This window comes from Lissotriton helveticus, chromosome 9, assembly GCF_964261635.1.
Source record: "Lissotriton helveticus chromosome 9, aLisHel1.1, whole genome shotgun sequence".
In the NCBI taxonomy this organism is placed as follows: Eukaryota; Metazoa; Chordata; class Amphibia; order Caudata; family Salamandridae; genus Lissotriton; species Lissotriton helveticus.
Window position 1 is genome coordinate 806994815 of NC_136070.1, and position 25603 is coordinate 807020417.

General features: G+C 46.1%; 1 protein-coding gene across 1 annotated transcript in view; it reads right to left on the reverse strand.

Moving 5' to 3' along the window:
• LOC144782986 (uncharacterized) overlaps positions 1-25603 on the reverse strand; it is a 606463-nt gene that overhangs the window by 295227 nt on the left and 285633 nt on the right. The window contains exons 4-5 of the mRNA XM_078662199.1: positions 24870-24953; positions 23196-23222 (exon numbers count right to left, since the gene is read on the reverse strand). Coding sequence (XP_078518325.1) covers positions 23196-23222; positions 24870-24953 — 111 coding nt within the window. The remainder of the gene's footprint in view (positions 1-23195; positions 23223-24869; positions 24954-25603) is intronic.

Here is a 25603-nt window from a genome sequence, read left to right on the forward strand (position 1 = left end):
ATCCATCACCATTCTTTAGCCCACTCAGCAACCCCATTTCAGACATGGCTATATGCAAATCAGTCTGACCATGTGCCTCATGGGAACAGTCCAGCCCTAACTGCCAAGCCATGTCTTCCATGGACCGGAAACAAGCATCCTGGGACCGGTTTCGGATTCATAATTCTCATCAGCCAGGCTACCTTGAATCCTGTGGCCAAGTGAGCAAGGGACTCACGTCTGAGCATACCCTGCCACACTTAGGGCGAACAAAGCGATACAAAAGGGGATGATGGACGGAGCGTTTGAGCAAATCAAACACTCACCCCCAGTCAACAGATCTGAGTTTAATCCATCACCATTCCTAAGCCCACTCAGCCACCCCATTTCAGACATGGCTATATGCAAATCAGTTTGACCCTGTGCCTCATGGGAACAGTCCAGCCCGAACTGCCAAGCCATGACTTCCATGGACCGGAAACAAGCATCCTGGGACCGGGTTCGGATTCATAATCCTCATCAGCCAGGCTATCTTGAATCCAGTGGCCAAGTGAGCAAGGGACTCACGTCTGAGCATACCCTGCCACACTTAGGGCGAACAAAGCGATACAAAAGGGGATGATGGACGGAGTGTTTGAGCAAATCAAACACTCACCCCCAGTCAACAGATCTGGGTTTAATCCATCACCATTCTTTAGCCCACTCAGCCACCCCATTTCAGACATGGCTATATGCAAATCAGTCTGACCCTGTGCCTCATGGGAACAGTCCAGCCCGAACTGCCCAGCCATGTCTTCCATGGACCGGAAACAAGCAACCTGGGACCGGTTTCGGATTCATAATCCTCATCAGCCAGGCTATCTTGAATCCAGTGGCCAAGTGAGCAAGGGACTCACGTCTGAGCATACCCTGCCACACTTAGGGCGAACAAAGCGATACAAAAGGGGATGATGGATGGAACATTTGAGCAAATCAAACACTCACCCCCAGTCAACAGATCTGGGTTTAATCCATCACCATTCTTTAGCCCACTCAGCCACCCCATTTCAGACATGTCTATATGCAAATCAGTCTGACCCTGTGCCTCATGGGAACAGTCCAGCCCGAACTGCCAAGCCATGTCTGCCATGGACCGGAAACAAGCATCCTGGGACCGGTTTCAGATTCATAATCCTCATCAGCCAGGCTATCTTGAATCCAGTGGCCAAGTGAGCAAGGGACTCACGTCTGAGCATACCCTGCCACACTTAGGGCGAACAAAGCGATACAAAAGGGGATGATGGACGGAGCGTTTGAGCAAATCAAACACTCACCCCCAGTCAACAGATCTGGGTTTAATCCATCACCATTCTTTAGCCCACTCAGCCACCCCATTTCAGACATGGCTATATGCAAATCAGTCTGACCCTGTGCCTCATGGGAACAGTCCAGCCCGAACTGCCAAGCCATGTCTTCCATGGACCGGAAACAAGCATCCTGGGACCGGTTTCGGATTCATAATCCTCATCAGCCAGGCTATCTTGAATCCAGTGGCCAAGTGAGCAAGGGACTCATGTCTGAGCATACCCTGCCACACTTAGGGCGAACAAAGCGATACAAAAGGGGATGATGGACGGAGCGTTTGAGCAAATCAAACACTCACCCCCAGTCATCAGATCTGGGTTTAATCCATCACCATTCTTTGCCCACTCAGCCACCCCATTTCAGACATGGCTATATGCAAATCAGTCTGACCCTGTGCCTCATGGGAACAGTCCAGCCCGAACTGCCAAGCCATGTCTTCCATGGACCGGAAACAAGCATCCTTGGACCGGTTTCGGATTCATAATCCTCATCAGCCAGGCTATCTTGAATCCAGTGGCCAAGTGAGCAAGGGACTCATGTCTGAGCATACCCTGCCACACTTAGGGCGAACAAAGCGATACAAAAGGGGATGATGGACGGAGCGTTTGAGCAAATCAAACACTCACCCCCAGTCAACAGATCTGGGTTTAATCCATCACCATTCTTTAGCCCACTCAGCCACCCCATATCAGACATGGCTATATGCAAATCAGTCTGACCCTGTGCCTCATGGGAACAGTCCACCCCGAACTGCCAAGCCATGTCTTCCATGGACCGGAAACAAGCATCCTGGGACTGGGTTCGGATTCATAATCCTCATCAGCCAGGCTATCTTGAATCCAGTGGCCAAGTGAGCAAGGGACTCACATCTGAGCATACCCTGCCACACTTAGGGCGAACAAAGCGATACAAAAGGGGATGATGGACGGAGCGTTTGAGCAAATCAAACACTCACCCCCAGTCAACAGATCTGGGTTTAATCCATCACCATTCTTTAGCCCACTCAGCCACCCCATTTCAGACATGGCTATATGCAAATGAGTCTGACCCTTTGCCTCATGGGAACAGTCCAGCCCGAACTGCCAAGCCATGTCTTCCATGGACCGGAAACAAGCATCCTGGGACCGGTTTCGGATTCATAATCCTCATCAGCCAGGCTATCTTGAATCCAGTGGCCAAGTGAGCAAGGGACTCACGTCTGAGCATACCCTGCCACACTTAGGGCGAACAAAGCGATACAAAAGGGGATGATGGATGGAGCGTTTGAGCAAATCAAACACTCACCCCCAGTCAACAGATCTGGGTTTAATCCATCACCATTCTTTAGCCCACTCAGCAACCCCATTTCAGACATGGCTATATGCAAATCAGTCTGACCATGTGCCTCATGGGAACAGTCCAGCCCGAACTGCCAAGCCATGTCTTCCATGGACCGGAAACAAGCATCCTGGGACCGGTTTCGGATTCATAATTCTCATCAGCCAGGCTACCTTGAATCCTGTGGCCAAGTGAGCAAGGGACTCACGTCTGAGCATACCCTGCCACACTTAGGGCGAACAAAGCGATACAAAAGGGGATGATGGACGGAGCGTTTGAGCAAATCAAACACTCACCCCCAGTCAACAGATCTGAGTTTAATCCATCACCATTCCTAAGCCCACTCAGCCACCCCATTTCAGACATGGCTATATGCAAATCAGTTTGACCCTGTGCCTCATGGGAACAGTCCAGCCCGAACTGCCAAGCCATGACTTCCATGGACCGGAAACAAGCATCCTGGGACCGGGTTCGGATTCATAATCCTCATCAGCCAGGCTATCTTGAATCCAGTGGCCAAGTGAGCAAGGGACTCACGTCTGAGCATACCCTGCCACACTTAGGGCGAACAAAGCGATACAAAAGGGGATGATGGACGGAGTGTTTGAGCAAATCAAACACTCACCCCCAGTCAACAGATCTGGGTTTAATCCATCACCATTCTTTAGCCCACTCAGCCACCCCATTTCAGACATGGCTATATGCAAATCAGTCTGACCCTGTGCCTCATGGGAACAGTCCAGCCCGAACTGCCCAGCCATGTCTTCCATGGACCGGAAACAAGCAACCTGGGACCGGTTTCGGATTCATAATCCTCATCAGCCAGGCTATCTTGAATCCAGTGGCCAAGTGAGCAAGGGACTCACGTCTGAGCATACCCTGCCACACTTAGGGCGAACAAAGCGATACAAAAGGGGATGATGGATGGAACATTTGAGCAAATCAAACACTCACCCCCAGTCAACAGATCTGGGTTTAATCCATCACCATTCTTTAGCCCACTCAGCCACCCCATTTCAGACATGTCTATATGCAAATCAGTCTGACCCTGTGCCTCATGGGAACAGTCCAGCCCGAACTGCCAAGCCATGTCTGCCATGGACCGGAAACAAGCATCCTGGGACCGGTTTCAGATTCATAATCCTCATCAGCCAGGCTATCTTGAATCCAGTGGCCAAGTGAGCAAGGGACTCACGTCTGAGCATACCCTGCCACACTTAGGGCGAACAAAGCGATACAAAAGGGGATGATGGACGGAGCGTTTGAGCAAATCAAACACTCACCCCCAGTCAACAGATCTGGGTTTAATCCATCACCATTCTTTAGCCCACTCAGCCACCCCATTTCAGACATGGCTATATGCAAATCAGTCTGACCCTGTGCCTCATGGGAACAGTCCAGCCCGAACTGCCAAGCCATGTCTTCCATGGACCGGAAACAAGCATCCTGGGACCGGTTTCGGATTCATAATCCTCATCAGCCAGGCTATCTTGAATCCAGTGGCCAAGTGAGCAAGGGACTCATGTCTGAGCATACCCTGCCACACTTAGGGCGAACAAAGCGATACAAAAGGGGATGATGGACGGAGCGTTTGAGCAAATCAAACACTCACCCCCAGTCATCAGATCTGGGTTTAATCCATCACCATTCTTTGCCCACTCAGCCACCCCATTTCAGACATGGCTATATGCAAATCAGTCTGACCCTGTGCCTCATGGGAACAGTCCAGCCCGAACTGCCAAGCCATGTCTTCCATGGACCGGAAACAAGCATCCTTGGACCGGTTTCGGATTCATAATCCTCATCAGCCAGGCTATCTTGAATCCAGTGGCCAAGTGAGCAAGGGACTCATGTCTGAGCATACCCTGCCACACTTAGGGCGAACAAAGCGATACAAAAGGGGATGATGGACGGAGCGTTTGAGCAAATCAAACACTCACCCCCAGTCAACAGATCTGGGTTTAATCCATCACCATTCTTTAGCCCACTCAGCCACCCCATATCAGACATGGCTATATGCAAATCAGTCTGACCCTGTGCCTCATGGGAACAGTCCACCCCGAACTGCCAAGCCATGTCTTCCATGGACCGGAAACAAGCATCCTGGGACTGGGTTCGGATTCATAATCCTCATCAGCCAGGCTATCTTGAATCCAGTGGCCAAGTGAGCAAGGGACTCACATCTGAGCATACCCTGCCACACTTAGGGCGAACAAAGCGATACAAAAGGGGATGATGGACGGAGCGTTTGAGCAAATCAAACACTCACCCCCAGTCAACAGATCTGGGTTTAATCCATCACCATTCTTTAGCCCACTCAGCCACCCCATTTCAGACATGGCTATATGCAAATCAGTCTGACCCTTTGCCTCATGGGAACAGTCCAGCCCGAACTGCCAAGCCATGTCTTCCATGGACCGGAAACAAGCATCCTGGGACCGGTTTCGGATTCATAATCCTCATCAGCCAGGCTATCTTGACTCCAGTGGCCAAGTGAGCAAGGGACTCACGTCTGAGCATACCCTGCCACACTTAGGGCGAACAAAGCGATACAAAAGGGGATGATGGACGGAGTGTTTGAGCAAATCAAACACTCACCCCCAGTCAACAGATCTGGGTTTAATCCATCACCATTCTTTAGCCCACTCAGCCACCCCATTTCAGACATGGCTATATGCAAATCAGTCTGACCCTGTGCCTCATGGGAACAGTCCAGCCCGAACTGCCCAGCCATGTCTTCCATGGACCGGAAACAAGCAACCTGGGACCGGTTTCGGATTCATAATCCTCATCAGCCAGGCTATCTTGAATCCAGTGGCCAAGTGAGCAAGGGACTCACGTCTGAGCATACCCTGCCACACTTAGGGCGAACAAAGCGATACAAAAGGGGATGATGGATGGAACATTTGAGCAAATCAAACACTCACCCCCAGTCAACAGATCTGGGTTTAATCCATCACCATTCTTTAGCCCACTCAGCCACCCCATTTCAGACATGTCTATATGCAAATCAGTCTGACCATGTGCCTCATGGGAACAGTCCAGCCCGAACTGCCAAGCCATGTCTTCCATGGACCGGAAACAAGCATCCTGGGACCGGTTTCGGATTCATAATTCTCATCAGCCAGGCTACCTTGAATCCTGTGGCCAAGTGAGCAAGGGACTCACGTCTGAGCATACCCTGCCACACTTAGGGCGAACAAAGCGATACAAAAGGGGATGATGGACGGAGCGTTTGAGCAAATCAAACACTCACCCCCAGTCAACAGATCTGAGTTTAATCCATCACCATTCCTAAGCCCACTCAGCCACCCCATTTCAGACATGGCTATATGCAAATCAGTTTGACCCTGTGCCTCATGGGAACAGTCCAGCCCGAACTGCCAAGCCATGACTTCCATGGACCGGAAACAAGCATCCTGGGACCGGGTTCGGATTCATAATCCTCATCAGCCAGGCTATCTTGAATCCAGTGGCCAAGTGAGCAAGGGACTCACGTCTGAGCATACCCTGCCACACTTAGAGCGAACAAAGCGATACAAAAGGGGATGATGGACGGAGTGTTTGAGCAAATCAAACACTCACCCCCAGTCAACAGATCTGGGTTTAATCCATCACCATTCTTTAGCCCACTCAGCCACCCCATTTCAGACATGGCTATATGCAAATCAGTCTGACCCTGTGCCTCATGGGAACAGTCCAGCCCGAACTGCCCAGCCATGTCTTCCATGGACCGGAAACAAGCAACCTGGGACCGGTTTCGGATTCATAATCCTCATCAGCCAGGCTATCTTGAATCCAGTGGCCAAGTGAGCAAGGGACTCACGTCTGAGCATACCCTGCCACACTTAGGGCGAACAAAGCGATACAAAAGGGGATGATGGATGGAACATTTGAGCAAATCAAACACTCACCCCCAGTCAACAGATCTGGGTTTAATCCATCACCATTCTTTAGCCCACTCAGCCACCCCATTTCAGACATGTCTATATGCAAATCAGTCTGACCCTGTGCCTCATGGGAACAGTCCAGCCCGAACTGCCAAGCCATGTCTGCCATGGACCGGAAACAAGCATCCTGGGACCGGTTTCAGATTCATAATCCTCATCAGCCAGGCTATCTTGAATCCAGTGGCCAAGTGAGCAAGGGACTCACGTCTGAGCATACCCTGCCACACTTAGGGCGAACAAAGCGATACAAAAGGGGATGATGGACGGAGCGTTTGAGCAAATCAAACACTCACCCCCAGTCAACAGATCTGGGTTTAATCCATCACCATTCTTTAGCCCACTCAGCCACCCCATTTCAGACATGGCTATATGCAAATCAGTCTGACCCTGTGCCTCATGGGAACAGTCCAGCCCGAACTGCCAAGCCATGTCTTCCATGGACCGGAAACAAGCATCCTGGGACCGGTTTCGGATTCATAATCCTCATCAGCCAGGCTATCTTGAATCCAGTGGCCAAGTGAGCAAGGGACTCATGTCTGAGCATACCCTGCCACACTTAGGGCGAACAAAGCGATACAAAAGGGGATGATGGACGGAGCGTTTGAGCAAATCAAACACTCACCCCCAGTCATCAGATCTGGGTTTAATCCATCACCATTCTTTGCCCACTCAGCCACCCCATTTCAGACATGGCTATATGCAAATCAGTCTGACCCTGTGCCTCATGGGAACAGTCCAGCCCGAACTGCCAAGCCATGTCTTCCATGGACCGGAAACAAGCATCCTTGGACCGGTTTCGGATTCATAATCCTCATCAGCCAGGCTATCTTGAATCCAGTGGCCAAGTGAGCAAGGGACTCATGTCTGAGCATACCCTGCCACACTTAGGGCGAACAAAGCGATACAAAAGGGGATGATGGACGGAGCGTTTGAGCAAATCAAACACTCACCCCCAGTCAACAGATCTGGGTTTAATCCATCACCATTCTTTAGCCCACTCAGCCACCCCATATCAGACATGGCTATATGCAAATCAGTCTGACCCTGTGCCTCATGGGAACAGTCCACCCCGAACTGCCAAGCCATGTCTTCCATGGACCGGAAACAAGCATCCTGGGACTGGGTTCGGATTCATAATCCTCATCAGCCAGGCTATCTTGAATCCAGTGGCCAAGTGAGCAAGGGACTCACATCTGAGCATACCCTGCCACACTTAGGGCGAACAAAGCGATACAAAAGGGGATGATGGACGGAGCGTTTGAGCAAATCAAACACTCACCCCCAGTCAACAGATCTGGGTTTAATCCATCACCATTCTTTAGCCCACTCAGCCACCCCATTTCAGACATGGCTATATGCAAATCAGTCTGACCCTTTGCCTCATGGGAACAGTCCAGCCCGAACTGCCAAGCCATGTCTTCCATGGACCGGAAACAAGCATCCTGGGACCGGTTTCGGATTCATAATCCTCATCAGCCAGGCTATCTTGACTCCAGTGGCCAAGTGAGCAAGGGACTCACGTCTGAGCATACCCTGCCACACTTAGGGCGAACAAAGCGATACAAAAGGGGATGATGGACGGAGTGTTTGAGCAAATCAAACACTCACCCCCAGTCAACAGATCTGGGTTTAATCCATCACCATTCTTTAGCACACTCAGCCACCCCATTTCAGACATGGCTATATGCAAATCAGTCTGACCCTGTGCCTCATGGGAACAGTCCAGCCCGAACTGCCCAGCCATGTCTTCCATGGACCGGAAACAAGCAACCTGGGACCGGTTTCGGATTCATAATCCTCATCAGCCAGGCTATCTTGAATCCAGTGGCCAAGTGAGCAAGGGACTCACGTCTGAGCATACCCTGCCACACTTAGGGCGAACAAAGCGATACAAAAGGGGATGATGGATGGAACATTTGAGCAAATCAAACACTCACCCCCAGTCAACAGATCTGGGTTTAATCCATCACCATTCTTTAGCCCACTCAGCCACCCCATTTCAGACATGTCTATATGCAAATCAGTCTGACCCTGTGCCTCATGGGAACAGTCCAGCCCGAACTGCCAAGCCATGTCTGCCATGGACCGGAAACAAGCATCCTGGGACCGGTTTCAGATTCATAATCCTCATCAGCCAGGCTATCTTGAATCCAGTGGCCAAGTGAGCAAGGGACTCACGTCTGAGCATACCCTGCCACACTTAGGGCGAACAAAGCGATACAAAAGGGGATGATGGACGGAGCGTTTGAGCAAATCAAACACTCACCCCCAGTCAACAGATCTGGGTTTAATCCATCACCATTCTTTAGCCCACTCAGCCACCCCATTTCAGACATGGCTATATGCAAATCAGTCTGACCCTGTGCCTCATGGGAACAGTCCAGCCCGAACTGCCAAGCCATGTCTTCCATGGACCGGAAACAAGCATCCTGGGACCGGTTTCGGATTCATAATCCTTATCAGCCAGGCTATCTTGAATCCAGTGGCCAAGTGAGCAAGGGACTCATGTCTGAGCATACCCTGCCACACTTAGGGCGAACAAAGCGATACAAAAGGGGATGATGGACAGAGCGTTTGAGCAAATCAAACACTCACCCCCAGTCATCAGATCTGGGTTTAATCCATCACCATTCTTTGCCCACTCAGCCACCCCATTTCAGACATGGCTATATGCAAATCAGTCTGACCCTGTGCCTCATGGGAACAGTCCAGCCCGAACTGCCAAGCCATGTCTTCCATGGACCGGAAACAAGCATCCTTGGACCGGTTTCGGATTCATAATCCTCATCAGCCAGGCTATCTTGAATCCAGTGGCCAAGTGAGCAAGGGACTCATGTCTGAGCATACCCTGCCACACTTAGGGCGAACAAAGCGATACAAAAGGGGATGATGGACGGAGCGTTTGAGCAAATCAAACACTCACCCCCAGTCAACAGATCTGGGTTTAATCCATCACCATTCTTTAGCCCACTCAGCCACCCCATATCAGACATGGCTATATGCAAATCAGTCTGACCCTGTGCCTCATGGGAACAGTCCAGCCCGAACTGCCAAGCCATGTCTTCCATGGACCGGAAACAAGCATCCTGGGACTGGGTTCGGATTCATAATCCTCATCAGCCAGGCTATCTTGAATCCAGTGGCCAAGTGAGCAAGGGACTCACATCTGAGCGTACCCTGCCATACTTAGGGCGAACAAAGCAATACAAAAGGGGATGATGGACGGAGCGTTTGAGCAAATCAAACACTCACCCCCAGTCAACAGATCTGGGTTTAATCCATCACCATTCTTTAGCCCACTCAGCCACCCCATTTCAGACATGGCTATATGCAAATCAGTCTGACCCTTTGCCTCATGGGAACAGTCCAGCCCGAACTGCCAAGCCATGTCTTCCATGGACCGGAAACAAGCATCCTGGGACCGGTTTCGGATTCATAATCCTCATCAGCCAGGCTATCTTGACTCCAGTGGCCAAGTGAGCAAGGGACTCACGTCTGAGCATACCCTGCCACACTTAGGGCGAACAAAGCGATACAAAAGGGGATGATGGACGGAGCGTTTGAGCAAATCAAACACTCACCCCCAGTCAACAGATCTGAGTTTAATCCATCACCATTCCTAAGCCCACTCAGCCACCCCATTTCAGACATGGCTATATGCAAATCAGTTTGACCCTGTGCCTCATGGGAACAGTCCAGCCCGAACTGCCAAGCCATGCCTTCCATGGACCGGAAACAAGCATCCTGGGACCGGTTTCGGATTCATAATCATCAGCCAGGCTATCTTGAATCCAGTGGCCAAGTGAGCAAGGGACTCACGTCTGAGCATACCCTGCCGCACTTAGGGCGAACAAAGCGATACAAAAGGGGATGATGGACGGAGCGTTTGAGCAAATCAAACACTCACCCCCAGTCAACAGATCTGGGTTTAATCCATCACCATTCTTTAGCCCACTCAGCCACCCCATTTCAGACAGGGCTATATGCAAATCAGTCTGACCCTGTGCCTCATGGGAACAGTCCAGCCCGAACTGCCAAGCCATGTCTTCCATGGACCGGAAACAAGCATCCTGGGACCGGTTTTGGATTCATAATCCTCATCAGCCAGGCTATCTTGAATCCAGTGGCCAAGTGAGCAAGGGACTCACGTCTGAGCATACCCTGCCACACTTAGGGCGAACAAAGCGATACAAAAGGGGATGATGGACGGAGCGTTTGAGCAAATCAAACACTCACCCCCAGTCAACAGATCTGGGTTTAATCCATCACCATTCTTTAGCCCACTCAGCCACCCCATTTCAGACATGGCTATATGCAAATCAGTCTGACCCTGTGCCTCATGGGAACAGTCCAGCCCGAACTGCCAAGCCATGTCTTCCATGGACCGGAAACAAGCATCCTGGGACCGGGTTCGGATTCATAATCCTCATCAGCCAGGCTATCTTGAATCCAGTGGCCAAGTGAGCAAGGGACTCACGTCTGAGCATACCCTGCCACACTTAGGGCGAACAAAGCGATACAAAAGGGGATGATGGACGGAGCGTTTGAGCAAATCAAACACTCACCCCCAGTCAACAGATATGGGTTTAATCCATCACCATTCTTTAGCCCACTCAGCCACCCTATTTCAGACATGGCTATATGCAAATCAGTCTGACCCTGTGCCTCATGGGAACAGTCCAGCCCGAACTGCCAAGCCATGCCTTCCATGGACCGGAAACAAGCATCCTGGGACCGGTTTCGGATTCATAATCATCAGCCAGGCTATCTTGAATCCAGTGGCCAAGTGAGCAAGGGACTCACGTCTGAGCATACCCTGCCGCACTTAGGGCGAACAAAGCGATACAAAAGGGGATGATGGACGGAGCGTTTGAGCAAATCAAACACTCACCCCAGTCAACAGATCTGGGTTTAATCCATCACCATTCTTTAGCCCACTCAGCCACCCCATTTCAGACATGGCTATATGCAAATCAGTCTGACCCTGTGCCTCATGGGAACAGTCCAGCCCGAACTGCCAAGCCATGTCTTCCATGGACCGGAAACAAGCATCCTGGGACCGGTTTCGGATTCATAATCCTCGTCAGCCAGGCTATCTTGAATCCAGTGGCCAAGTGAGCAAGGGACTCACGTCTGAGCATACCCTGCCACACTTAGGGCGAACAAAGTGATACAAAAGGGGATGATGGACGGAGCGTTTGAGCAAATCAAACACTCACCCCCAGTCAACAGATGTGGGTTTAATCCATCACCATTCTTTAGCTCACTCAGCCACCCCATTTCAGACATGGCTATATGCAAATGAGTCTGACCCTGTGCCTCATGGGAACAGTCCAGCCCGAACTGCCAAGCCATGTCTTCCATGGACCGGAAACAAGCATCCTGGGACCGGTTTCGGATTCATAATCCTCATCAGCCAGGCTATCTTGAATCCAGTGGCCAAATGAGCAAGGGACTCATGTCTGAGCATACCCTGCCACACTTAGGGCGAACAAAGCGATACAAAAGGGGATGATGGACGGAGCGTTTGAGCAAATCAAACACTCACCCCCAGTCAACAGATCTGGGTTTAATCCATCACCATTCTTTAGCCCACTCAGCCACCCCATTTCAGACATGGCTATATGCAAATCAGTCTGACCCAGTGCCTCATGGGAACAGTCCAGCCCGAACTGCCAAGCCATGTCTTTTATGGACCGGAAACAAGCATCCTGGGACCGGTTTCGGATTCATAATCCTCATCAGCCAGGCTATCTTGAATCCAGTGGCCAAGTGAGCAAGGGACTCACGTCTGAGCATACCCTGCCACACTTAGGGCGAACAAAGCGATACAAAAGGGGATGATGGACGGAGCGTTTGAGCAAATCAAACACTCACCCCCAGTCAACAGATCTGGGTTTAATCCATCACCATTCTTTAGCCCACTCAGCCACCCCATTTCAGACATGGCTATATGCAAATCAGTCTGACCCTGTGCCTCATGGGAACAGTCCAGCCCGAACTGCCAAGCCATGTCTTCCATGGACCGGAAACAAGCATCCTGGGACCGGTTTCGGATTCATAATCCTCATCAGCCAGGCTATCTTGAATCCAGTGGCCAAGTGAGCAAGGGACTCACGTCTGAGCATACCCTGCCACACTTAGGGCGAACAAAGCAATACAAAAGGGGATGATGGACGGAGCGTTTGAGCAAATCAAACACTCACCCCAAGTCAACAGATCTGGGTTTAATCCATCACCATTCTTTAGCCCACTCAGGCACAGGGTCAGACTGATTTGCATATAGCCATGTTTGAACTGGGGTGGCTGAGTGAACTAAAGAATGGTGATGGATTAAACCCAGATCAGTTGACTGGGGGTGAGTGTTTGATTTGTTCAAACGCTCCGTCCATCATCCCCTTTTGTATCGCTTTGTTCGCCCTAAGTGTGGCAGGGTATACTCAGACGTGATGTAATATTGCTACATGATATCTCTCTTTTTCTGCTGTGACCTACATCTTTCGTCTTTCACCATTTTATTTAAGCTAGTATATTACCTCTACTGTGTTGATTTATTGTATATCACTCCTTATCTGCCCACAGTTTTCACATTTGAATTGTTAGTACCCATATAGTCCTGTCACACACTTATTCCGTCTACATTTTTTACACTTTTTTACACTCTCACTTTTCCGTCTATTTACCCCATATTTTTTACATTTTCACATACATACACCTTTTTGATCATCTTAACCCTGTCATTATTAATGTTGTTCCCATTTCGAGTGTACTTTGCACTCGCTCTTGTACTGACTCAGTGAGTCTCTCCTTTATGTTTAGGTCTATACCGTATTTGTACACACACCACGCATGCGCGGCGTCTTCCGGGTTCGCAATCATTCGGGACCTGGTCTTCACCGCTTCATGGTTTCGATTAAGACCCTCACTACTTCCATTCCACGGGTAAGAACCCTTCTATAGACCATCTTTGACACGCATACCGTTTAGTGATTTTGTGGTTTATAATAGGGGCAATTTTGCATGTTATCACCGTCTCATGCCCGACTTTTCTGCACCCTCGCTACTTTCAGACACGCGTCTTTCAGTCACTTTTTGGCTTGCTATAAGGAGCATTTTGTATGTTATCACCTTTTCGTGCCTGATTCGTCTGCACCCTCACTATAAACGACCACGCGCTGTGTTCCTCACACCACCGTTTCTTTCGCATTTTACTTCACGTTTATCTGGGTGCCAACCTGTGATTTCATTGACCTTGGGCAATCTTAAATACAGCCCACTCAACCTTTAGCTTTCACGTTCTGTGCACGGCCGGTTTCCTTTATTTTAGAATCTCACTTTTCTAGGTATTCACACCATCTTTCACCATGTAGCTTTTCGGTACTTTTCCCGCTCCTGACATTAAGTATTTTTACAACCTTTTCCTGTTTACATTTTTCAGACCCCCTGACGAAGCGCTCTTAAGCGCGAAATGCATCGGGGATTACATAACACTGTGGATGTTAATTTATGCACCATGGATCATCAATGATGGATATGTCTTTAAAAACTTCACCATATGGAATCAATATGATGGAATAATGATTAATTTTGAATAAATCTACGGAAAACATTTGGCCAGTTAAACTTTATTTCAATACCTGTGCTCACGGATATACTACACTGACTGTGTATTCAAGAGTGCTCCGGGGCATTCTTACTCTTAGTAAGATTCTTTAGTCAATCCCTTGTTCACTTGGCCACTGGATTCAAGATAGCCTGGCTGATGAGGATTATGAATCCGAAACCGGTCCCAGGATGCTTGTTTCCGGTCCATGGAAGACATGGCTTGGCAGTTCGGGCTGGACTGTTCCCATGAGGCACAGAGTCAGACTGATTTGCATATAGCCATGTCTGAACTGGGGTGGCTGAGTGAACTAAAGAATGGTGATGGATTAAACCCAGATCAGTTGACTGGGGGTGAGTGTTTGATTTGTTCAAACGCTCCGTCCATCATCCCCTTTTGTATCGTGCTGAAAGGATTGTCACTTTGCTGTGACTAACTGTTCTGCTGAACTGCTTCTCTACTTTGCTGACCTGCTCTGCTGAGGACAAGGACTGGACTCTCTCACTTGAACCTAGAGTGACTCCAAGGGCTTGCTGACTTGACTCCTGTTTTCTGAAGTCTCAGAGACACAAAAGACGTAATGCAATCCTGCTGGTGCTGCTGGACTCTGCCATCTGTGAGTGCTACCCTTGCCTGAGATGCCCCCTCCAGTCCTGGGCATTAGAAGTGGGTTCTGCAGCTAATTTCTATAAAAACGGACTTATTTTCTTGATGGCATGGGAATTTCCGCTGCATTGCACTTCGATGCAGATGCAGAAGCTGCTCGACGATGAAGAATCAACATCCTGCGCGGCTCAACGATGACGCATTGCCTTCATTGCAACACCCGATGACAAAGCAGTGACCTGACTGCATGGAAAAGATGCATCATCCCCTTAACATCAATGCTTTGCTCCGTACAAGGTACTTTTTAAGCGGACCCTGCATGGGTTCTGTTGCCGGCCTGCCTTTCATCGCCGCCGGCTTGAACTTTGCATTTGCACTGGTCCCTCACACCCTCAAGTAACCTTCTGACCACTTGTGACTTCAACGCACAGTTTTCACATTTAATCTTTTAAAAATTCTTATCTCGACCGTATTGGATTTTTGTCATTTTGGTCTTGTTTTAATCAGATAAATATTCTCTATTTTCTAAACCTAAGTGGAGTTTTTTGGTTGTGTTTACATTGAGCTACTCTAATTTAAGAGTTACACAAATACTTTACACATTGCCTCATAAATTAAGCCTGACTGCTCTGTGCCAAGCTACCAGAGGGTGTGCATAGGTTAACTTAGGGTGTGACTTACCCTGAGTGGTGGTCCCTACTTGGACAGGGTGCAAACCTCTGCCAACCAGAGACCCCATTTCTAACAATAGACCATTTGTATTGGTCTGTTAGATTGTCAGGCACACTTTACCTCCACCCACCAGAGCGCACAGCATAGTGTAGGGGGTCAGCCCATATCAGTCCATGCCTCACTACGTTGTGAGAGGCAGCATTCTTCATGTGCACAATGTAGCCGTAGCTACATAAAGTAGTCCCAATGGGCTTGTGGAACATTGCGTTTTTTTTAATGACTTTTTATTATTTGCTCCTCTTTATTTTTCTTGTTTTTGTTTGTCTTGCAAGGACCCACCAGCACCCACCACAGTGCTACCACATGGCATGCTTGTATTGGTATGTGCGGCATTGTGTGTGACCTTAATTTTTTGAAACAAAGCAAGATGACCACCTGTGTGTGTGGAAGCGTATGCATGTTTTGGCTGCCATCTTGAAATGGATTTGTTATTTTTTTTGCAAAAGGTATTCATAGATGGCCCCCTGTGCCTATGCATGTGTGCAAATGTGAACGCACACTAGTAGCCATCGTGGAACTAAAAAAGCATCTCAAGATGATGGTCCGTTTGTGACCCTTTGTCTGCACACATGGTTAGCCATCTTGGGATCGTTTTTGCCAAAAAGTATTTTAAGATAACAATCTATGTGTGTTCATGCTTCTGCACATGTGGGCAGGCACTTTGATTTTTTTTTATAATTTACTATAAAAAGTATTTTGAGGTGGCTGCTTGGCATGGGCAGCCATCTTGGAATGCTTTTCACCATAAAGTATGTTAAACGCAAACAAGTATGGGCCAAGACAGTAGCTCTGAAGCCGAATATTACAGGCTAGACCTTTTGGTTTTGCCAAAGCTTAATCATTTGTGGGTTTGCATGCAGTATTTATTGCATTATGATTTCGATTTCTGTTTTCCTTGCTCTGAATAAGATCTACATTTCGAGTCGTGTATTTTTTTGGTAAGTGTTCTTTTAGCATTGTAAATCGTATTGTGGATATTCATGGGTGGGGGTTGAAATGCTCTTGGACCGATTTAGATTTTTCTGGACTCTGTGACAATGGTTTGTTCTGTGATTTCGTTGGTCAATGTCAGTGATTTCTGCTCTGTTGGCAATTCTAGTAAAAAAGGTGTAAAAAGAGCTGCACTTTCCCCCAATCATATGACACTAATCTTCAACACCTATCTAAGTGAATGTTTTACCTATGCTTTGCTTTTTATACTTAACTTTGAAACAGTGATTTTGTTAACTGCTTGGATGTTCTTATATAAACACTCTGATACCCAGTGCCTCACGTATCACTATATAAAACAGCAAATAAATAAACAAAAATAATTACAACATCGTGCTAGCCTATTTGCTCCATTGCTAAATACTGATATTTACATGTGTATGTCTTTTTTTTTATCTCAAAATATTTTTATTGAAAATAAATTTGACATATACAGACAGTTGTCTCAATTCTTGACTGCTTACACCAAAATATAATGTCTGGCTTGTGGTGGAGCGCGAGAGAGAAAGAAAAGATAGAGAGAGAAAGGGGGGGGGGGTTATCGATAAGACCAGAATCAGCCTATCAAAACTTAGACTAAAAAAGTACCAAGGTGGGCTAAACCTTACGAACTACAAGGCCTTCCAAATGGCCTGCCTAGCAAAACAGGGCATACACTGGATCTCCCCTACACCAGAGTACATGCCGGTCTGTCTCGACCTGGAAAGATGCATCCTGGGGGGGCCGACCCAATCATGGCGCTGATGGCCAACAGACACCCAGAAGCAAAGAATGCAATCATCAGGAACACAAAGACGGCACTACTCAGAGTAGACAGAGAACTGAAGGTCAGCATCAAAGGGTCCAAATGGGAATCAATATGGTACAACTCCAAGGTGACATACAAAGGGGGGACATTAGAGAACACAGAGTGGTACAGCAGAAGCATCACGACGCCGGCCCAACTAGAGCTAGACAGCAACCCGCTCACATTCGAAGCACTACAGCGCACGCATAAACTACCAAACAAGGAGTTCTATGAATTCCTCAGGATCAAGGCAGCCATCACCAAAGCTAACCTCTCGAAACACAAACCATCCATCATACAGTACTCACAAAACCTAAACAGGACAGGCCACTAAACTGCTCACATTTACAAACTCATTACCCCCCGCACCACAACACTAAACAACAAAACACTAGCATTCTGGGAAGGGGAGTTACAGAGACCACTAAACGAAGATGAAAGGGCCAGACTATGGATCTCAGCATTCAAAAACAAGATAACCCCACAATTAGCCCAAACAAAATACTGGCTACTACACAGACTACACTAGACCCCAGCCAAGCTAGAAACAGCAGGAGCCAGCGAGAGCGGCACCTGCTGGAACTGCCACAAAGCAAGGGGGGACCTTGCTCACGTCCTATACTTACGCCCCAAGGTCAAGGTTTTCTGGCGCAAAGTATACAAACTCATAGACACGCTAACAGGCTGCCACATACAACGCGGCCTACCAGGCATAACCATGGCCTTCCTGGCCACAGAGCTCGACTCCAAAGAGAACCGCAAACTTGTAGACGTCTTGCTAACCGCAGCCGCCAAAACAATTCTAGGTAACTGGAAAAACACGAGTAAAGCCACGTTCAAACGTTGGTTCAACTGGGTAACATTTCTACGAGGGTCCGACAACATTACCGCCAACCACCACTCGGCTAATCACACGGCCAGAGGGGACATGTGGGCGGCCCTGGATGCCCACCTTTACATGTGTATGTCAATCATGGTGGATCCATTTTCACTTTTTTCATGAAATGGCCTCCGTTCAACTGGGTCATAGTTTGAATGTTTGTTTATGTGTAAAGCGCATCATTCTCCCTGTGAAGGTCTCTTGTCACTGTCGATATTTTCTCAAGAACAGGTATCCTAACTCCCAGAACAGCAAGCTCAAGAACAGCTAGGAGGAGCATGTTTACAGTTGTTACGAAATTTCTACTTTTTCACACTTTAAAACCTGTATGGTTCAGATGTAGAGTGGCCAAGTTGTACAGCTTGTGTTTTAGCATTCAGGATCAACCTAACCCATTCCCTAGGAATACCCGAAAAAAATAACTGTAAATGTAAAGTATTTGGAAAGCGCGAACAATTACCCGAAGGTGTCTAGGCGCTGGGGGCCCTCAGGAAGATTAAGCGAGCTATTGCCCAGAGTCACATGGTGCTGGGAAGACCCCTGCCACCAGAGACGGGGATCGAACCGTGATCCCCAGCGTCCAGCGCCAGTCGCCCTGGCCACTGCGCCACACCTCTTCCACTGTGAGAGGTGCTGCATAAATAACTGAATGTCAACGGTCTTGAACAAGTCAAACGTTCAAGCAAAACCAGTGTGTCAAAACACCACCATCGACTGCCGTCTTTAAGTAATCAAATACTGATGTTACTACCACCTTTTCTCCATGTTGGACAGCAATCTTCCATAAAGGTTGTCACGTGGCCCCAACGCTTTTCTGTAATTAAGGACCTGTCCAATACTGCTTTTACTATAGCTTTCTAGGGTAAGGCAACAGAGACATATCTTGCAAATTAGAAGAGTCATTGGTGTCTAGGGAAGTCATTTTCAAAAGTGGCTGTATTATTGGCTACTTCAGTCTAACAAGCATTATGCTTTAATTTAAAGTAATAGAATGACGCCTTAACTGTGCCGAAAAAATATGGAGATTTTCTGTCTTTAATACATTATGTAAATTTACAAGGACAGATGTCTAGCAGGACGCCTGTAGATATACTGTAGCTACTAGTGTTTCAAAATCCTTTAAGCAAGGGGCAAACATACATCACACAAAAAAAACCTAGAGACCAACGAACTCCTGTAGACAATCTTAAAACAGTCAAATATACATATTTGTGATACAGTCCGTATAGGACAAAGAATGTTCCACACTGCAAATATTCCAATGTTGTTCAGATGATGTTTCCGTATTTCTTTTAGATGGTACAAGCAACAGCCGACATGTGTTTCGTCAGGACGGTGACTTTTTCAAGGCTAGATGGTCACAGTAACGGTCGCTGGTCTGAAAGACAATTCCGAAAGGTATCCCCAAGTCAATGGGAGATGCAGTGTTGAGAAATTCCAACATGTTAGTTCTACATGAAGTTCAAGCAGAAGACTTCAAAAGCTGTTCAAAACAAAGTAAGCAAGAGCTGTATTTCCCTCTAGCTGTGGAACAGTAAGTAATTCTCTATAGGCAAGTGGTGTCCTCCTGCTATCCACCCATGGATACAATTTGAAGTAGAGCCTCGATAAGCCCCTCTTTTGAAGCACTGCCGCGTCCTCCAAGCGTCCAAAGTATAAGAAAAGTCGATTTTTCAACACTGCATCTCCCATTGACTTGGGGATGCCTTTTGAAATTGCTTTTCAGACAAGCGACCATTACTGTGACCATCTAGCCTCGAAAAAATCCCCGTCATGACGAAACACATGTTGGCTGTTGCTCGTACCATCTAAGAGAAATACATAAACATCATCTGAACAATATTGGAATTTGCAGTGTGGAACATTTCTTTGTCCTATAGGGACTGTATCACAAATATGTATATTTGACTGTTTTGAGATTGTCTACAGGAGTGCGTTGGTCTCTAGTATTTTTTGTGTAACCCAAGAGCCTTTGCTCGAGTGGGTTTTGCATTTTGGGGAGTTGGATGCAAATGTACCTAACTGCACCCTGGAAAAAATACAAATTAATTGAATTTTTACTTAAATTTGCACATGACGAAAAAAGTGTGATCAGTTTCCCATCACTATACGTCACACAAAGCAGGACTGATTGCTTCAGTTGCTACTAATGTATCTGGTACAAATAGCCTTTTAAATCAATGAATTCATCATGGATAATCTTCACCCTATCTTGAAAGAGAAAATAGTTATAAAAAAGTATTTAGAGGAGATAACCTCTATAGGCATTGCTCTTGGATTAGCTAATTTTTATAATGTGGTAAGTAATACATTCTGGGCTTTAGCATCTGAGCTAAATTTCCTATATTCAAAGTGTTTCTTAGCTACTCTAATAATCTGTTCATGTGCCTCATATGCTTTGTAGATAGAATTTAGCATGAAGGACAGATGAGTATTTAGTTTTATTCGGAATTCCATGAGGATGAAAGTGATCCATGATCAATAGGAGGGAGCTCCAGACTAATGCATCAGCACCGGAAAAGGTCTGATTGAGATCTTGAGAGGTTCTGAGCTTTGGCACTTCGATGACTAGTATGGAACTGCTTCTGAAATACCTTTTTTCTCTAACTAGAAGAGCAGAGACTAAGGTGTAAAATGAAGTGTTTTGAGTGGGATGCAGCAGTGTTAAATGTTACTTTTGCTTCGATAGAGATCTGTAAATATCTTTAAGGATGAGAGTGATTTGATGGCTAGAATTTCCTGGTAGAAGAAAGAGTTCCGGCAGTAGAGTAACTGGCTGCTTTGATGTGTGTCAGCTACGCTTTCTGAATGGCAGTCAAAACTGCATCGCTACAATAGCATTGGTTATTTTACCTTAGATGGTAAGAAAATTGTTCTAGTTTTCTTTTGGTGTAGCAGTAGGACATGTGCTCATCTAGTGATATGAGTTACATGTTAAACAAATGGGATGGATGGACCACGGTGAATCCCAGTGATTTTACAGAGGCAACCAGATGATTATTTAATCCATTTCCTTTAAAGACACTTATGAGATTTGAGTTGCATTTCATTCTGAGTTGGGGTCATTCCTTCTCCATTTGATTTCTAAATTTCTTACTATTTTAATTTCCAGTTTCAGACCATCATTATCTAATTTCCTGACGTTCATTTTAGGTATAGAAGTAATAGATTATCCTCATTTAAAATAAATGTCAATATATTAAATTTTTCCAAATCTTTTTTCTGCGTCAATATCTATTTCAATGCTTCCTGACTCTATAATACCTTCATCTATGCATTCATATCTAATGTAAACTTTTGCCATTACCTGAGGCCCATTTATTTAGCTTTTTAAATTTCCATGTATCTGTATCTCAAACAATATCAAAATGTGGTTTGACCATGGCAATTTTATATGAATATTAACCACCACAAAATTAGTAGTGTGAAAAATGTAATTTAGGGTGCACTCTGCCATAAGTGTGGGATCCTTCACCCATTACCCATAATTTAAAGAGTGCACACGGAGGAACAGAGATTATGTAAGGGAATTTGATGAAGCATCCATCAATACATTAATGTCACCTAAAAATACTAAATCAGGAAAAAGTGACTGGAAAGTACATTATAAATTCTTTCGACCACTGAAAATGTTCCGTCATGGGTAAGGGGATATAAAATATTACAACTGATTCCCCTATCCCATATATGTTGATAGGTGCGAACACGTGTGGAAAATTAATAGACCAATGTCATGACTGAAAAACTTTAGCAATTAAAACAGGTTAATCAAAGGTCCTTTCCATAATTACTCTGGCTACACGTATGCAAATCAGATACTGAATAAATTACTAAATTATGAGTATTGTAACATAATCCATTACAATTTATTTTATGAAAGATATGACATTGTTAAGCGGAAGTACCAAAAAATAAAAGACTACAACTTCCTGATAGGGATGGAAAAGGCGTCTGACTTTGTTACAGGCAGTCTCATAGTGAATAACTATCAGGACGCACCCTATAACTTGAATATTTTCGTAAATATTCATCTCTATCAGTTATCGTAGTGTATTCTGTTCTAGATCACCATGAAAGGCCTGGAAATGTCAGTGACACGATGGATGGAGTTGGCCTCTGGAGTTGGAGATCATGGTTAAGGAATCTGGGTGGTATGGGTTTAACAGATGTATGACGTTACAACGCATACTTTTACAACGCCTACCTTTACATCGCAAGTTTTACAACGCATACCATTACAACGCATAATGCTTTTGGGCGCTGGATAGTGAATAGTTTAATTTACTATTCCAACTCCAGTCCCCGTGGATAGTAGGGAAGGTGTTGGATAGTACATTAAACCTATTCCCTATCCTAGAGCGCCCCCCAGCGCTATGCGTTGTAATGGTTTGCGTTGTAAAAGTTGCGTTGTAATGGTAGTTCGTTGTAAAAGTTTCGTTGTAAAGGTTGTATACCGGGTTTAACCGGTCCCAGGATGCTTGTTTCCGGTCCAGGTAGGACTTGTCTTGACAGTTCGGTCTGGACTGTTCCCAAGAGCCACAGGGTCAAGACTGATTTGCATATGGCTGGGTCCAAACTGGGCTGGCGTACTGGGCAAAAGAACAATGGATTTAACCCAGATCTCTTGACTGAGAGAGAATGTTTGCATCATTCAGCATTCCGTCCATTCAAGCACCAAGAAACTAGTGTGTTATGGGTAATGGAACTGAAATGGACATGGCAGAAGGGACACAGAAAACTGTAGGTGTTCCAAATACTGTGTTGGTTAAGGTTATTCATGACTTAGAATATGTCTATCAAACTACATTCAGCTGTTTAATTATTACTGATAATGCATCAGGACAATCTTCCCCTAATATAAATTCTGTAACTGGTCAGCTTTATCAAGGGCACATTTTTGTGATATTTTCTAAACATTAGATTTGATATTGACTTAGGTGCACTTCACAATGCAGATTTTTAAATTAAGTAGCAAATTCATTCATTCAATCCTAGGCATTTACATACCTGCTTGCAGAGATTCCTTGGGGCATACTGTAAAGCAAATAAAGATGTTGGATTAGAAAGAATTTGTGGAAAAACGCAAAGCATAAATATGTTCAACAGGTGTCGCCCTAAGCAGATCTACACTGCACTGCTTACATTTTCAATAATGCACTAGGCAGGTACATTAGTATTATACCATCATATGCATGTTTCTGCATGCAATTTACAGGGCTTCTTACCAATTATTAGCCACAATTTAAGCAACGACAATTACGTCAATGATTGGATCACATCCAAATCGGGGTGCCCAAGGATAGGGGGAACAACTTACCAGTTAAAAACTGCCTCTCCCACGATCAACAATAGATGAGGCAAAACTGGCTCTAGCTCTAGGGGCCCGAATGAAATACATACACATATGCTCCAGAGAATTCACTATTGCCGCATTCGAATGACCACCACCGTATTGGGCACCAACTAAATCAAGGGGTATATTTACTTGTAAAGTGGCGAAGTGTGTTGTTAAGGCAAGAAGACTAACAACATGCTCTGTCACTTTAGAAATGCAAGGCTGCACCATATTTACAAGAATAATGTACCATAGTGCAAGGGTGTCTGCATTGCAGGGGAAGATTGTTTATGTGCAGGAATGTGTCCCTTACTGCACATAAACAATCTTGAAATTAAATTTTGTAACTTCTTTGTGTGCTGCTCAATGCAGCACACATAGAATTGCAAAACATAATTTTTTTTAAATGATTGTTTATGTGCAGGAAGGGACACCTTACTGCACTTAAACAATCATTGGTGTTTTGCTGTTTCCATGTGTGGTGCACAATGCAGAACACATGGAAACAGCAAAAACGAGGAGAAATTAAACATTTCACCTCATTTTGCCATGATAAGACCAAGTTTTCATTTGGCACAGCCCCATATTTACGCCACCCTCGTAAATATGGGGCAGCGTCAAAGTCAATGGGGGTTGCGGTGGAATGCTCACAGCAAAACCCATTGCGCTCCCCTTTCACGCTAAGTATATGGTAAAAGGGTGCCTTATTTACAAGGCAGAGTTAAGCCACATTAAGTGGCTTAACGCTGCCTTGTAAATAAGGTGGCCACAAGAGCTTGTAAATATGCCCCCAAGTTCGGTCAGAAATCACCTGCAACTCAAAGTGTTTTAATACCTCCTTCTTCTCTGAGGGGTCCTCCATCTACTTTCGACACAACATAGAACTGCCTCAAGCACAGTGGGCCATACCGCCTGGACTACTGCCATGCCATCTATTTGTTACGCCCCAGCAAAATTCTATGCAAGCGCCTACAAGCACGAAACTTTGCTGCCTACCTTATCCTTGAATTAAAACTTATCACATCTCCTATACCCTGATATCATTAGTACACAATGGTGTTCCCAGCCAAATACAAGCAGTTTGGAAAAAGGCCCATGAACTTCAAACCATCACTTTTTTGTAACATTCATAATAGAGCGCCTGAATCTTTAATCAGCAAACTACTGAGTCTGTGGAGTTTGGGCCAAATTACATACTTGTACCATCATGCCACCGTAGAAACCTTTGAAAACCCTTACATGCAAACTTTACAACCTTCTGCCCTGAAAGACCTACAGCCATCAAAGTCAATCCGTTCTCCTCTTCATCACACAAACAGACCTTTCCCAGTTTTAGGTGTACTTACATGGAAACAGGAGGAGCCTGGCTATTATTTCTCTTGAAATCCACTCCCAAGCCCAGAGGAGAAGGTTGGTTTAACAGCAGAAATCTGTAAAACACATGTTTTTCGGTGAGAAATATCGGAATAATTAATGGTCACAGATAAATACTCATTATTCAACCAAATTACTCTTGTTGTTTTTGTACAAGTAGGAAAATGCATCTTTGTGAATGATCACTCGTTTTTTTTGTGGACGGATGCTGCTGTTTTTTATTTTTTTGTACTGTGTTCTGGGGGGTCTACCAAACGGGCCATGTGCTAAAACATTTTGAAATTGGTTGTACGCCCAATTGGCATATTTTACTTACCTGTAAATCCCTTTTATATGGTACAACGTCTACCATGAGCGTGTAAGTTAAATGTAACCAGTTAACTGCAGCACCCATTGTGCCACCCACTTCAGTGACAATGCAAATAGGACTGCAGGCAAACCATTGTAGCCTGGCGGTGGCAGTTTTAAAATACATATTCGACCTGTCACAGAGCCCCTTTTGGCATGCCTGGCCAGTTTAAATACTAATAAATCACCCCTACATAGGCCTTACTGCCCATAGATGTAATGTTAAATATGTCCTTACAGTGAAAAGCAAGTGTTAGCTGACATCTTGGCAGCACCATTATTTGTTACCCCAGTCAGGAAAGGCACTAATCTCAGAGGGAGAGGAGCTGCCTCCAGAACTGTTTTGAAGTGACCACAG